General features: G+C 49.7%; 1 protein-coding gene across 1 annotated transcript in view; it reads right to left on the bottom strand.

Moving 5' to 3' along the window:
* Positions 1 to 12,840, bottom strand: part of RAB7A (RAB7A, member RAS oncogene family) — a 68,281-nt gene that overhangs the window by 14,826 nt on the left and 40,615 nt on the right. The window contains exon 2 of the mRNA XM_007130839.4: positions 874 to 934. Coding sequence (XP_007130901.1) covers positions 874 to 926 — 53 coding nt within the window. The 5' untranslated portion in view covers positions 927 to 934. The remainder of the gene's footprint in view (positions 1 to 873; positions 935 to 12,840) is intronic.

Here is a 12,840-nt window from a genome sequence, read left to right on the forward strand (position 1 = left end):
AAATATATTTTCTTTGTTTTTGGCTGCGTTGGGTCTTCTTTGCTGCACGCAGGCTTTCTCTAGTCGCGGCGAGCGGGGGCTACTCTTCGTTGTGGTGCGCGGGCTTCTCATTGTGGTGGCCTCTTTTGTTGTGGAGCACGGGCTCTAGGCGTGTGCGCTTCAGTAGTTGCGGCTCGTGGGCTCTAGGCGCGCGGGCTTCAGTAGTTGTGGCGCACGGGCTTAGATGCTCCATGGCATGTGGGATCCTCCCAGGCCAGGGATCGAACCCGTGTCCCATGCATTGGCAGGCGGATTCTTTTTTTTTAAAAAAAGAAATTTGTTTGTTTGCTTGTTTATTTATTTATGGCCACGTTGGGCCTTCACTGCTGCTTGTGGGCTTCCTCTAGTTGTGGCGAGCGGGGGCTACTCTTCCTCGTGGTGCACAGGCTTCTCATTGCAGTGGCTTCTCTTGTCGCGGAGCACGGGCTCTAGGCACGCGGGCTTCAGCAGTTGTGGCTCGGGGGCTTAGTTGCTCCGCGGCACGTGGGATCTTCTCGGAGCCACGGGGAGGGCTCGAACCCGTGTCCCCTACACTGGCAGGCGGGCTCCTAAACACTGCGCCACCAGGGAAGTCCCCCATGAAACTATCATTAATTGAGTTCAAACAGCCACCCTTTTCCCTAAATCATGCCCCAAATTGGGGAACAAAGGACTACCTGACCAGGGGTCATTCAGATTTTTGCTGTGCTCCTAAGAGCATGGAAACGTAGGGCCCTAATGCCACGGCTATTAGAGATGGAAGCAGCAAATGTCAGCACAGAGGGCATGAGCTCCAAGTGGGTGAAATTTAAATCCCGGCCAGTGTGCTAGCTCAAGTTTAGGAGGAACACTTACCCAGAATCTCCCAGGATGATAACCTTCAGCAGCACTTTCTTCCTCGAGGTCATCCTTCAAGCTAGAAGAGAGGAGAACGCATGTAAGCAGGATGGGAACACCCAGGGGGACCACCTCACCGGGCACAAAACGTCTCGGCAGCCCCAAGAGCACTGCACCTGAGCCCTTCTGCCGGCTGCTCCCCGCCGTCCAGGGCCTTCGACAGAACACAGTATCAGTACTGGAACTCTGGACCCAAGAGCTCGGCCACACAGCGTGCCAGGGCCATCCCGCCCCTGCGAGGAGTCTGAAGGAATGATTCTCCCACTTGGATGCTGGATCAATGCTCCATTTACTCAACAGCTGAGTCCTGCTTCAGGCAGGTCTCTGCTCAAACATCACTCCTCGGAGGCGACCACTTTATCTGAAGTTAAAGCAGCACACCCTCTCCCCGTTTGCTGTCTATCCTTTTACTCTGCCTTATTTTTCTTCAGAGTACTTACCACTACAGTTGACTCCTGAACATCTCAAGGGTTAGGGGCACTGACCCTCCACTCAGTTGAAAATCGCTTAGAACTTTACAGTCGGCCCTCCACATCCGCGGTCCCACATCCACGGTCCCGCATCCACAGTATCAACCAAGCAGGGTCGCGTCATTCGTGCTGTTCAAGGGTCAACTGTACTTGACATTTTAATGTATTATACTCATTTCTCTTCTCCCTTTCCTAATAATTTCACTTTTATTCCCCACCGTTTTATTCTCCAGTGCCAAGTAGAGAATCATCAAATACTGGGTTAGTGCACAAATTAATATTTGACTTCGCAGCTCCTGAGACCACCTTGCCCCAGAAAGCCTTTCAGGTAGCCTTCCACAGCCTCGACCAGACAGTATGTCAGAGGCCTGATCTGTGCTCACCTCTCTGCCACCACGTGACCGTGTGGTCAATTTACTTATCAAGACTGGCCTCCTGTCTTAATTGCCCCTCAGTCCTCAGGGCCTGACCCAGTAACTTTCAGAAGACGAACAACTTTCAAGAAAGCCGGAGTCCTAAATTCTGGACCTCAGCGTCAGTGACTTAACTAAAAACTGCCAGAGGAGCGCTCCTCAGGTGGCTGACCCCCAGGAGAGAGCTGCGACCTCCTCTAGAATCAGCAATTTATGATGGCACGTGAGCCTCAGAAATGACACCTGTGCCTTCTGAGAACCTCGAGCCTCGGCCATTATCCTCAGGAGACACTGCAAGAGCCAGAGCAGGAGACTACCACTAACAGCCATGGGGCAACATCCGACTCCTACCTTCCGCAGAGCTGGGGGAAACTAAGTGTTTATACTTAAGCAAAGTAGGTAAGGTTGTGGGTTAAATAGAGCCTGTTATTTTTCCACAGTTTGGGAAGACAAGACAGTCAAGACTAGGTCTGAAAAAAGCTACCTTTGGTTTCACCTTTATCCACCTGGCTTCCTGAAGGTGAGGATGATCGCACTGCCTACCTACGGTGGGGGTGACTTAAGCATGCAAATCCTGATCCCATGCTCCTCTGGCGTTGCCACTTTCCAGCTGTGTGACCCGGGGCAAGTCATTTAACCTGTTGGCATAGGGAAAATAGTCCTTATGTCCCATGGGTGATGTGAGGCCTGGATGTGAAAAATGCTCAGGACTCTGACTAGGATATAGTAAGTGGTTAGTAAATGTTGGTGCTATGATTTTAATGTGTGCCAAATACCGAGATGAATAAACAACAGAACAGAGTCCAGAAGGCAGTGAGAGAAGCAGTAAGTCACAGAGCCCAGGCAAGGTAATTCAACTACACGCCTCGGTTTCCGGATGCCTGGCTGTCAACTGTTCTCTTTCAGCTGGTGGTATCAAAAGGAAACTGAAAGAAAATATTAGAACCAGCTGGTGCCCCACAGGGCGGGATTAGGTGGCGAGCCCTCCGCTCCTGAAAGTGGTGTCTTCCACGGCTTCAGAAACGGTGTGGGGACGGGAGTCAAAGCAGAGGCAGGTAGCAGGCACCACGACCCAGCCTGGGGTAAGCTGTCTCAGAGCCCAAAGCCTTGCGTCTGTGCGGTCTCTGGAGACACCAGCTTCTGTCTATGAAGCGCCCAGCAGTGCTAGCTGGGGGCGGCATAAGACAAGCCCGGGTTGTGCCTGTTTCCTTCCTTTAGTCTTCCATCAGATCTAGGGTTGGTGTTGGTTTTTTCTCTCTGCAGTTAGAGGTACACACCCCCAATCACCCATGATCATCCACGAGATCCGCAGCCCTACCTTCCTCCCTAGGTACTACCTTGACCAAAGTTTAAGAGTCTCACCCCAAGGTCTGGTACCGTATTTTGGGCTAGAGATCAGATTATGACAGTTGGGACAAGTTTCAAATCCAAAGGGCAAATTAAGGAAAGGTATGAAAAGAAGGTGAGCTTTGCAAAGAAATTCTTAAAGAATATTTAAGTCACCGATTTTGAGACTGGGAAAAGGGATTTCCATGAGCTGGTTTAGTACGGTTCACGGTGCCTCAAGTATTATTTCATAATATTAGAAGGAAATAAGAAACACACTTCACCCATCCTGTTCCCACACGACAGACCTCACGTTTGTGTCCTCTCAGGTTTCTGCTCACAGCGGTGGCAGGTGGGCCCGTGTGGCCACCTTGGCCTTCCTGGGCAGCAGAGCACGACGCCTGAGCGTCTCTCCTCACCTGCACAGCCAGTCACAGGACCCCCAGAACCCAGCGGAGGGCGCACCCGGGAAGTCCGAGTCCCCGTCAGAGCTCGCCCAGCCCCGCACACAAGCCGGTATTCTGTCTCTCCCATGTTACTATTTAGCCTTGTTTTCCAGTACTTGCTTCCGTGACAGTCTCAGTGTCTAATATTTCTTTGAGTGAATTAATAAGCATTTTAATAGCCATTCCTACCTTTTGTTTAATATATCAAAAATCTGGGAAAAACAACGCCATAAGGAACAGCTCCGAAGTGCCATTTGTGGGGTCATTTTCCTGGGCCGCAGCAATGCCACTGGGGAGGTCTCTCAGGCTCAAACTCACGAGACTATCGCAGGCCACGCCGGCCCTGAGGAACGCGGATCGCTGGCTGTGCTCGCGACAGCCCACACCGCAGACAGCTCAGGCACAGGGAGGAAGCCTGGACTCACCACCCTGACTCTGAGCCCTCTTTCCGGGGAGCTCCCCACGAGGGACACGGCCAGCACGAGAGCCACCGTGCTCCAGTGGGCCTGGGGCCCATCAGGTACTCACAGCCCCTCCCCATCTGTCAGAGGCAATCACCAACCAGGAGACATTTTATCACAAACCACGCTGCCTTTAGTGGGGTTCCCAGGGAAACAGCTAGAAAGTTAAACAAAGGGCAAATTCTCACTCACGGGAAAGGGTTCTGTCCGCCTTAACCCACGGGTATTGTTTAGGAATGGGGTAACGGAGTCAAAAGTATAAACGTGTTCATAAGTTTTGCTAATTCACTTTCCTGAAGGATTTTCCAAATTTACACTGCACCCACTGTTGCAGTGATTAACAGCATATAGCATCTAAATGAGAAAAATGACAATTTTACTGAGACAAAGAAAATCTGAATAAATGAAGAGATACCTCCAATAGGAAGCCTTAATGTAAAGATATGAATTCTTCCCTATTTAAACAATTCCAAGGGTTTTTTTGGAATTTGATGAAGTAATTATAACTTTATTCATAAAAATAAATGCACAAGCGTCCCTCCCATTCCTCTCAAAAAAGAGTAAAGACAGGGATTTGCCTAACAGTCTTGGAAAGTATGTTATAAAAGTGCAGTATGAACACCATGGGCTGGAACAAACAGAAGAGACTCCAGAAAGGAACAATTCCGGCATGTCCAGCGTTACAAAATTCAGCAGCAAAAGGATGAACAATTTACCAAGTGGTGAGAGCCAGAATTAACATCCTGAAACCTCATCTTCCACAACAGATTCCCACAGGAGTAAAGATGTAAACGTAAGAATGGCTATGTACGAAGCTGAAAGGCATACATACAAGATTAGCAGGTTTTTCCCGGGTGGTGGGATTCCAAAGGATTTTGTTTTCTTTATATTCATGTGAAGAGCGCATTTCTCTTAAACTGAAAAAGCTATTTCCATTTTGGAGGAAAATGTTCACCTGTTGATTTTTCAGGTAAATTTTCTGCTTGCAAGAATATTCCTGTTCGCCATGAGGTGCACCTAAAGGCAGACTTTCCTCTTCGCTCGGTGCCCGTGAACAGTCGGGCTTTTGCAAACAGGGCGCCGGCCCGGAGGAAACCCCCGGCTGGCTTCACCAGGACGCTGACAGCTTCAAACTGGCAGAAGCTAAGAGCTATGTTTTTGTACTTAATGTTCTCCAGGACCGAGAATGGCGCGCTTGTTTCTAGAAAAGAGCTAAGAAAAATACAAAACCAAACGAAACCTTGAACACGACTTCTGCCACAAGAAGCAGTGGCTTTAAAACCTTCACTGGCAGTTTCTGCTGTTACCCATTTCCATCACCATCTTCATGAATTTTCGAAGACTGTGATTACTTTTAAAAATCCTACCAAGTTAGAAATTTCTAAGTGGAAAACCATTCTTCAATGCACAGACCACTTCCTTTTACACTTTTACAGGAGAAAGGGAAGCAGACAAGAGAGAATGGAAGGAGCTGTATGAGGTCCCTAACCCCTGCTGCCTGGAAACGAACATTTTAGATAGCATCCATTAATCCAGGAAGCTCTCTAAAAGCCTTTCTAGAATAAGATATATTCAGAACACACTTCCTTCCTTCTGCTATCAAACCAAACTTGATCAGTGTGCTCTGCGGTGCATTCTTCCTTGGAAGAACAAGCATTTTTTTTAGAACACTAACTACTCCACACGCTGAATCGATTCTTTGCCTCACGTAACGTGTTTCCCGTGTGATGAATCAAAAACCAGAACTTCCCCGCATCAGCTGGAGTTGCCGCTTTCCTCATTGCTGAAGCACAGCAGCCAGCTGGCCATAAAGGCAGACAAAATAAGGAAGCCCCAAGCAGGTAAAAACATCAGGAAAATACCGTTCCCAGCTCTGGGCTAGGCAGGGTCAGTGAGGACAGAAAGGGACTGACGGAGAGGGGTCAGCGGAGGGCAATGAGGATAAAGGGCTGGGGAGGGCAAGAGCAGGAAGCTGGGGGTCAGCGGGCCACAGCAAAGTCTGAGTTCTTGGAGGTAGAACGACTTTGCCTGGTGATCAGAAACACGCTGACTATGCTCAAGTGGAGGTGAGGCTCTACAGGGAGATGCAGGGCCAAGGAGGTGAAAGCCAAGTGTCTGCAAAGCCGTCAAGACAACAGTGTAAAACGCAGGAGATGAAACTGAACGAGGTGTCATCACGTCCAAGGTCACACAGCAAACAAGTGGCAGAGCTGGAGTTAACAGGTGTGTAAGCCCAGACCCAACACCTGACTGCCCTGCCACTCAGCAATACCAGCTTTGCCCTGGTTCGCCAGGAACTAGGCATTTAAAAAAGCTCCCTCTGGGGACTGAGGTGCACACACAAGGTTTGGAAATCAGTGAGGTGAGGTCAAAAACTGTTCTGGTTTACATGTGTGTCTGATACAAAACTAATGATGGCACGAAATATTTGAACAAGTGCTAAAGGTTCAACAAAGCTGGGACAGTTAAACCAATTGATTTTCTATAGTCCATTAACATTTTTACTTGGTCTGTGTTTCCACGTTGCCTACCTTTAACAGCTACAGCCTAACCAGACAGTTGACTTTTCTGCCCCCATTAAAGTACTGAATTGTACAACATTCAGAAAAGTACAAAAGAATGAAGCAAAGACAAAGGCCAAGCACAGTTCCATCTCTTAGAAGCAATCACTATTAGCATCAGGGTATAAGTCTTTCCAGTTTTCCTTCAGACGGCTGAGATCATACTGTTCATAACTTTGCATCCCGTTTTTTTTCTACATTAAATATCTTCCCACGTTATTAAGGCTGATAATACTTCAGCATATTGATAATCCCACTCCTTCGTTATTAAGTGGTTGCTTTTAGTTATAATGAGATGAACCCATGTATACAATCTGATCAGACTCACAAATGAGTTATTACTCAGCTAAATAGTATAAGTATTTGAAAGGACCTTGAAATACACTGACAAATTAGTTTCCAGAATACCTTTATTTCCATCCGTGCCAGCGATGAACTAGTATTTCAGTTTCACCGCCCGCAGCTATCATCAGCCCAGGTCACTGTTAATCAGAGAGACAGCTACAAAGGAGGGTCAACAGGTTCTATTCGCGCTCCTTACATTAGCAGAGTCAAACATTTCCACCACGTATTTCTCAGCTGTCTGACGGTCTCTGCCTGTTCTACCTACTAGAATGTGATTTACTGCACACGGTCTAAATACAGCATCGCGCAGGAAGCAACACTGGACACAGACCTCGCAAGCTGTAGGCCTGTGAGCAGAAGGAAGGACCATTCTAAATGTGACGGTGTCCCACTGGCTCCCAAGAGCCCGGGCTCTGCTCCTCCATTACAGAAACCCAGCCGTCTCTTGCTCTCCACACTGACGGACTGCAAGGCTCGAGAGAGCGAGGCAAGCGATGTCTGCTGATAAAGTTTTGAAGAAACTGTGGCACGTGGGCTCTTCGATGTGGTGTGCGGACTTCTCTCTAGTTGTGGGCCATGCGGGTTTTCTCTTCTCTCGTTGTGGTGCGCGGGCTCCAGAGCGCGTGGGCTCTGTAGTTTGCAGCACGCGGGCTCTAGTTAGGCACAGGAGCTCAGTAGTTGTGGTGCGCAGGCTTAGCTGCCCCGTGGCATGTGGCATCTTATTTCCCTGACCAGGGATCGAACCTGCGCCCCCTGCATTGTAAGGCGGATTCTTTACCACTGGGCCACCAGGGAAGTCCCCCAGGTAACTTCTTTTAATACCAGTTTGAGAGAGAAAAAGGTAACACAAATATGAATTTGGATTCCGATCCCAGAGGAGCTTAAGAAGGAAAGAGAAAAGTCAGAATGAGATCAGAATTTTCAGCCAATATTACCGCCCAGACAACTTCAATTCCAGTGGCTAAAAGGCACTGTGCAAGGGTTCTAAAGTATCAGGAAACAGCCATAAAATGTTGTAAGGTGAATAAAAAACGTCTCTCCACAGCACCTCCCAGCCAGGAGGTGGAAGGAAGGAAGGAAGTCATGCTGGTTGCCGAAGGGAGGTCTGCCTGACGGGCCTGGGGAACACAGGTCACAAATCCGGGAAGGAGGACTAGTTACCCAGAGGCCTGAGCTCAAACAGACCATTTTGATGTATGTAGTAAGCTCTCGTCACCAACTGCTTCCCTTGCAAGCTCACTACTGACTGTCTCTAGGCTAATAAGCAGTTTAACCGCTCATCTCACCTGGGGAAGCAGGAAGGTTAAGACAACTTAGTGTCGTTAAGGGTGGCCAGCGTGTCCTTGGGGATGGGAGTTGAAGCGTGGCCACCTTAACGACCCAAGGGTTAGCAAATCTAGGAAATATTCTACTACAAGAAACAGGAAAAAGGATGGGTGTGACAGACTGGCTTGGGTTAAAAATGAAAACGGCTTCCAAGTTCTAAGCCCAGGGGAGAGGCAAAAGAAAGCATCACTGAATAACATTTTGAAAGCTACAGAACTAAAACTGAAGTCATAACTTCAAACAGCAGCAAAAATGTCCCACCAATAAAGAAAGATGGAAACTGGAGATGTTTTGAAACTCCACGATCAGGTGGTACAGGGACCAAAAGCAGGTACAAGGAAGTGAAGGAGAGAAAGATGTAGGAGGCCAAAAGCCATTTCTGTGGAATCATCCAGTCATTTCCAGGGTGCTCAGGACAGTGCTGCTGTTCTAGGAATGGAGACATGATTAGACTGGAACACAGAACTTAGCAACTGGTCACGACGATCACTACCTCTGAATGTACAACAGGCATTTAGGCAGTTAGGCCTCCTTTTACTTGTGACTGGCCTTTGCCTTGTTTGCCCTATTCTCCTCTCCCCTGAGCCATCAGCCTGGCCTAGCACACCTTCCGTGCCCTTCTACTGTCCAGTTCCCAATCTCCCTTCATTCAAGACAACTGTTTCAGAATAACCTTAAACCCTTAAATGTTGGCTATAAACTCCCAGGGCACCAGGTTTTGTCTGTGGTGAGCTGTTCCTCACTCCCTTAAGGTCAAATGCCACCTTCACTGAGAAGCTTCCTCTGACCTCCCCAGAGCCCAGGACAGACTCAAGCCTCCCTCCACTGTGTCCGCTACACTCTGCCGCACTGCCAGGGGAGGATGGGGCTCTACAGGGCCCTCTGGGTGGAAGAGGTCAACCTTCAGGGCATGGCTCTCTGACCACGTGGAAGCCTGCGGGCAGTGCAGGACAGGACGACAGTCACCTGCAAGACCATCTTCACCTCTGCCGCCGTCCTCGAAAGGCTCTCCGCCCTGGACTGCGGTCCTCTAACCGAGCGCCGCTGCCATCCACGCAGGGGTACCATTTGTTCTGAGACACTGGGGTTATACAGCTTAAAATACGTGGTCTGCAGATAATGCATAACCTGTATGCTCCAAGTAAGACTTCTACTGTAATGATATTAGCAAATAGGCTGCTGGTCTGATGTTCCATTTAGAACCACCACCTCCACGTGGGAAACTCAGCAGGAAGATGTTACTAGAAGCCTTCAAAAGGACACTTTGAGGGCCCAAGAGGTAGGGATAGACACTCTTTCATTACACAGTAAAAATATCTAGTGAGAGAAGCACATTAAGGAGCTGCCCAACTGCTTTAAAATACTACCGTGATCGAGACATAGTAAATTAATTTTAAGGGTAATTACCTTAGTTGGGAGAGTCAGGGAAGGATTCCTCCAGGAAGATGTGACTGAATCTGGATCTGAGGGAGGAAAAGCACGCCAAAATTTCCCTGGCAGGAAAACCAGCGCAGGCAGCATGCAAAGGCCTTGTTGCAGGGAGAAACGAACACCTGGGGGTTGACAGCCAGATCACAGGGGACCTAGCAGGCCACGGTGGGGCCCTGAAACCAGAGCACTGAGAAGCCCACCCTTTGCGATTCTTACACAGTAGTGTTCGTACTGTGAAGCCATCAACCTGCCTGCCATGGGGGGCGGGGGCAGTGTTGGGCAGGAGACCCTACAGCGGACGGTGAAGAGGCTGCTGTGACCTCCAGGCAAGGCGACTGCACCAGAGTCGTGGGGAGACCGAGGGGAACGGAGGTGCTCCCAGGGTCAAGAAAAGAGGGGCAGCACCAAGCGATGAACTGGACTCAGAAGAGGCAGGACACGAGGGGAGTGCCACGAAGCGCCCAGGCTCACACGCAATGCAACCAAAAGCATCCTCGGACAGGGAACCCTGAAAAAGAGCCAGGCGTTTTTTGGAAGGGAATTATGTTTGATTTAGACATGCTAAGTTTGAAGTGACCCTGACATAAAGAAGAGAAGATCTTTACTCAATTAAGTATATGGTTTGCTTGGTTAATGCTCAAAACGTCTTTAAGTGGCAGATATATAACTGAGTGGAGGACAGACATGGATCAAAATACAGATGTGATAAAGAATCTGAGTAATAGTTACCTTTCACTGTAGGAAAACCCCACTAAAAGCAGAGATACTGCCAGTATCTCTGACCAACCCGGAATGGAATCTGCCCGAAGAGGGTGCCGACACAAGGGCCGTAAATGGCTGGGGGCAGTGCGCAGGACGTGTGGAATTTCCTGCCTGGCTGAATCAGTTTGTACTCTGCAAAGTTCAAGAGCCACTGCTTTAACTGACTCAAGGATCTGATAAGGAACAGGTATTCTGAGATTCACATTCACCTACTTCCATGTTATAGTTTACAGGGATTTCCAAGACTATGAAAAACATGAACTCAGTTGAATTTTATCATATTCCCCTTTCCTCCAATACTAGAGGGCCTGGGGTAATCTCGCAATCAAATCTATTTCTAAAAGATATGGTTGTACTTAGTTACATCTTAAGTTTCAGTGTTAACTGCGCTCGATTTATGACTTCAGTCTACACCCCTGTGCTAACACGGGAACGTCAGCACTCCCTGGACAGAGTGCGAAGGACAATGCTGGTGGGCCTTGCCTCCTAGAGGCTGCTGCCTGGTGGCAAGAAGACAAACAATACACAGGGCAGGACAAATATGGACTTCAAGACAAGAGTGGTGTGGAAGAGAGAACCCAACCGGCAGAAATACTGAACATTTTCCAAAGCAAGACTAAACAGCTGCACACGCGATGCGTCAGAAGGAGCGTTCAGCGTGTCCAAACTGTCAGGACGCTTTACTGTTTTCAACTCCTCATAAGCTTCAGAGACAGTCCCAGGAAGCCCAGGGGAAAGTGCTAGGGGACTGAGATGAGAAAGAGCCGCGCTGTGGAGCGTCAGGCCTGGGGCAAGCCAGGCGGGACACGGGAGTACAGCGTCACCAAGGTGGGAGGCCTGAGCTGCACACGAAGCCCAAGCGCAGCCACCTCGCTGCTCCAGGCAACCTTCCGAGGGAGCCACCTCGTCTAACCCGGCAACACTGCTCCCAACAGGCCTATCTCCCCGCAAATGCCCCGTCTCCGGTGCGCCTGCCACGCCCCACAGGGCCCCGCAAGTGAGGGCTTGGGGACAACTCCCACAGGGCCCCGCAAGGGCCTGGAGAGCACAGCCCTCCCTGGTGGAGACACGGGTCCAGGGGCTGCCCCCGCGAGCGCCTTCTTTTAGGCTCGGCCCACACTGATGATGCCGAGCTTCCGAGCACAAGGCTAGCACTTGTTCACGTGAAGACTTCAAGCCTCCTGCCCCTCACTCAGCAGGAAAAGCCTGGCTGACCATTCTCACCAGGGCACATTCTCTGGATCCGCCGCAGTATTAACTGTCGTCTGTGCTCTCGCTTATAAGATGGAGACGTTTCTTTCTGTGTGCAGTGATCTGTGATCCTTTAGCAGTAAAGGTTTAAGGGAGTAGGTAAAAATCTAGACGGATTACGCAAGACATAAAGAAATGCCTTGGCAGCTCCGTTTCCTCCCCAGGCCTGGATCATTTTCTTTTAAAAAAATATTTATTTATGGCTACGCCGGGTCTTAGTTGCAGAACGCATGATCTTCGTTGTGGCATGCGGGACCTTTTTTTTTTTTTTTTTTAAGTCGCAGCATGCGGACTCTTGGTTGTGGCATGCGGGCTTCTTAGTTGCAGCATGTGGCCTTCTTAGTTGCGGCACATGGGATCTACCTCCCCGACCAGGGATCGAACCTGGGCCCCCTGCACTGGGAGCGCAGAGTCTTACCTCCTGGACCACCAGGGAAGTCCCAGGCCTGGATCATTTTCGCGGCTAGCCCCGCCTCTCACTAAGGTCTGCCTGGGCCAAGAGGGGACTCGGTGCCCGCTCGCGCACAGCGCTGCTCCGTTAGAGGCCTCCGCAGCCCTCGGTGCTGCTCCTCAGCTCTAGCCTGGGTAGATTATGTCCAACCATCACGCGGGTAAAAGGAGCAGGAAGCACACAGCAAGCATCCCCACCCCTTGGGCACCAGCCTCTGCCACAGGGAGAACTGTCCTGGCATTTGCAATGCTTTTCCATTCAGCTCGGGCTCAAATGGCAGCCTCTCCCTAGAACTCAAGACGTACACACACAGAAAAGTGAGGTAACTTGTCCAAGGCCACACAGCTAGTCATCTTGCAGCCAGGACTTTTTTTTTAAATATTTATTTATCTATGTATCTGGCTGCGTCGGGTCTTAGTTGTGGCACACGGGATCTTCGTTGCGGCATGCGGGATCTTTCGTTGTGGTGCGCAGGCTCTAGAGCGCAAGAGCTCAGCAGTTGCGGTGCATGGGCTTAGTTGCTCCGCGGCATGTGGGATCTCAGTTCCCCGACCAGGGATCAAACCCACGTCCCCTGCATTGGAAGGCGGATTCTTAACCACTGGACCACTAGGGAAAGTCCCTGAAGCCAGGATTTGAAATGAGGCAGTCCGGCTCCAGAGTTCTTCCAACAAGAATCACT

This window comes from Physeter macrocephalus, chromosome 18 (assembly GCF_002837175.3).
Source record: "Physeter macrocephalus isolate SW-GA chromosome 18, ASM283717v5, whole genome shotgun sequence".
Lineage (NCBI taxonomy): Eukaryota > Metazoa > Chordata > Mammalia > Artiodactyla > Physeteridae > Physeter > Physeter macrocephalus.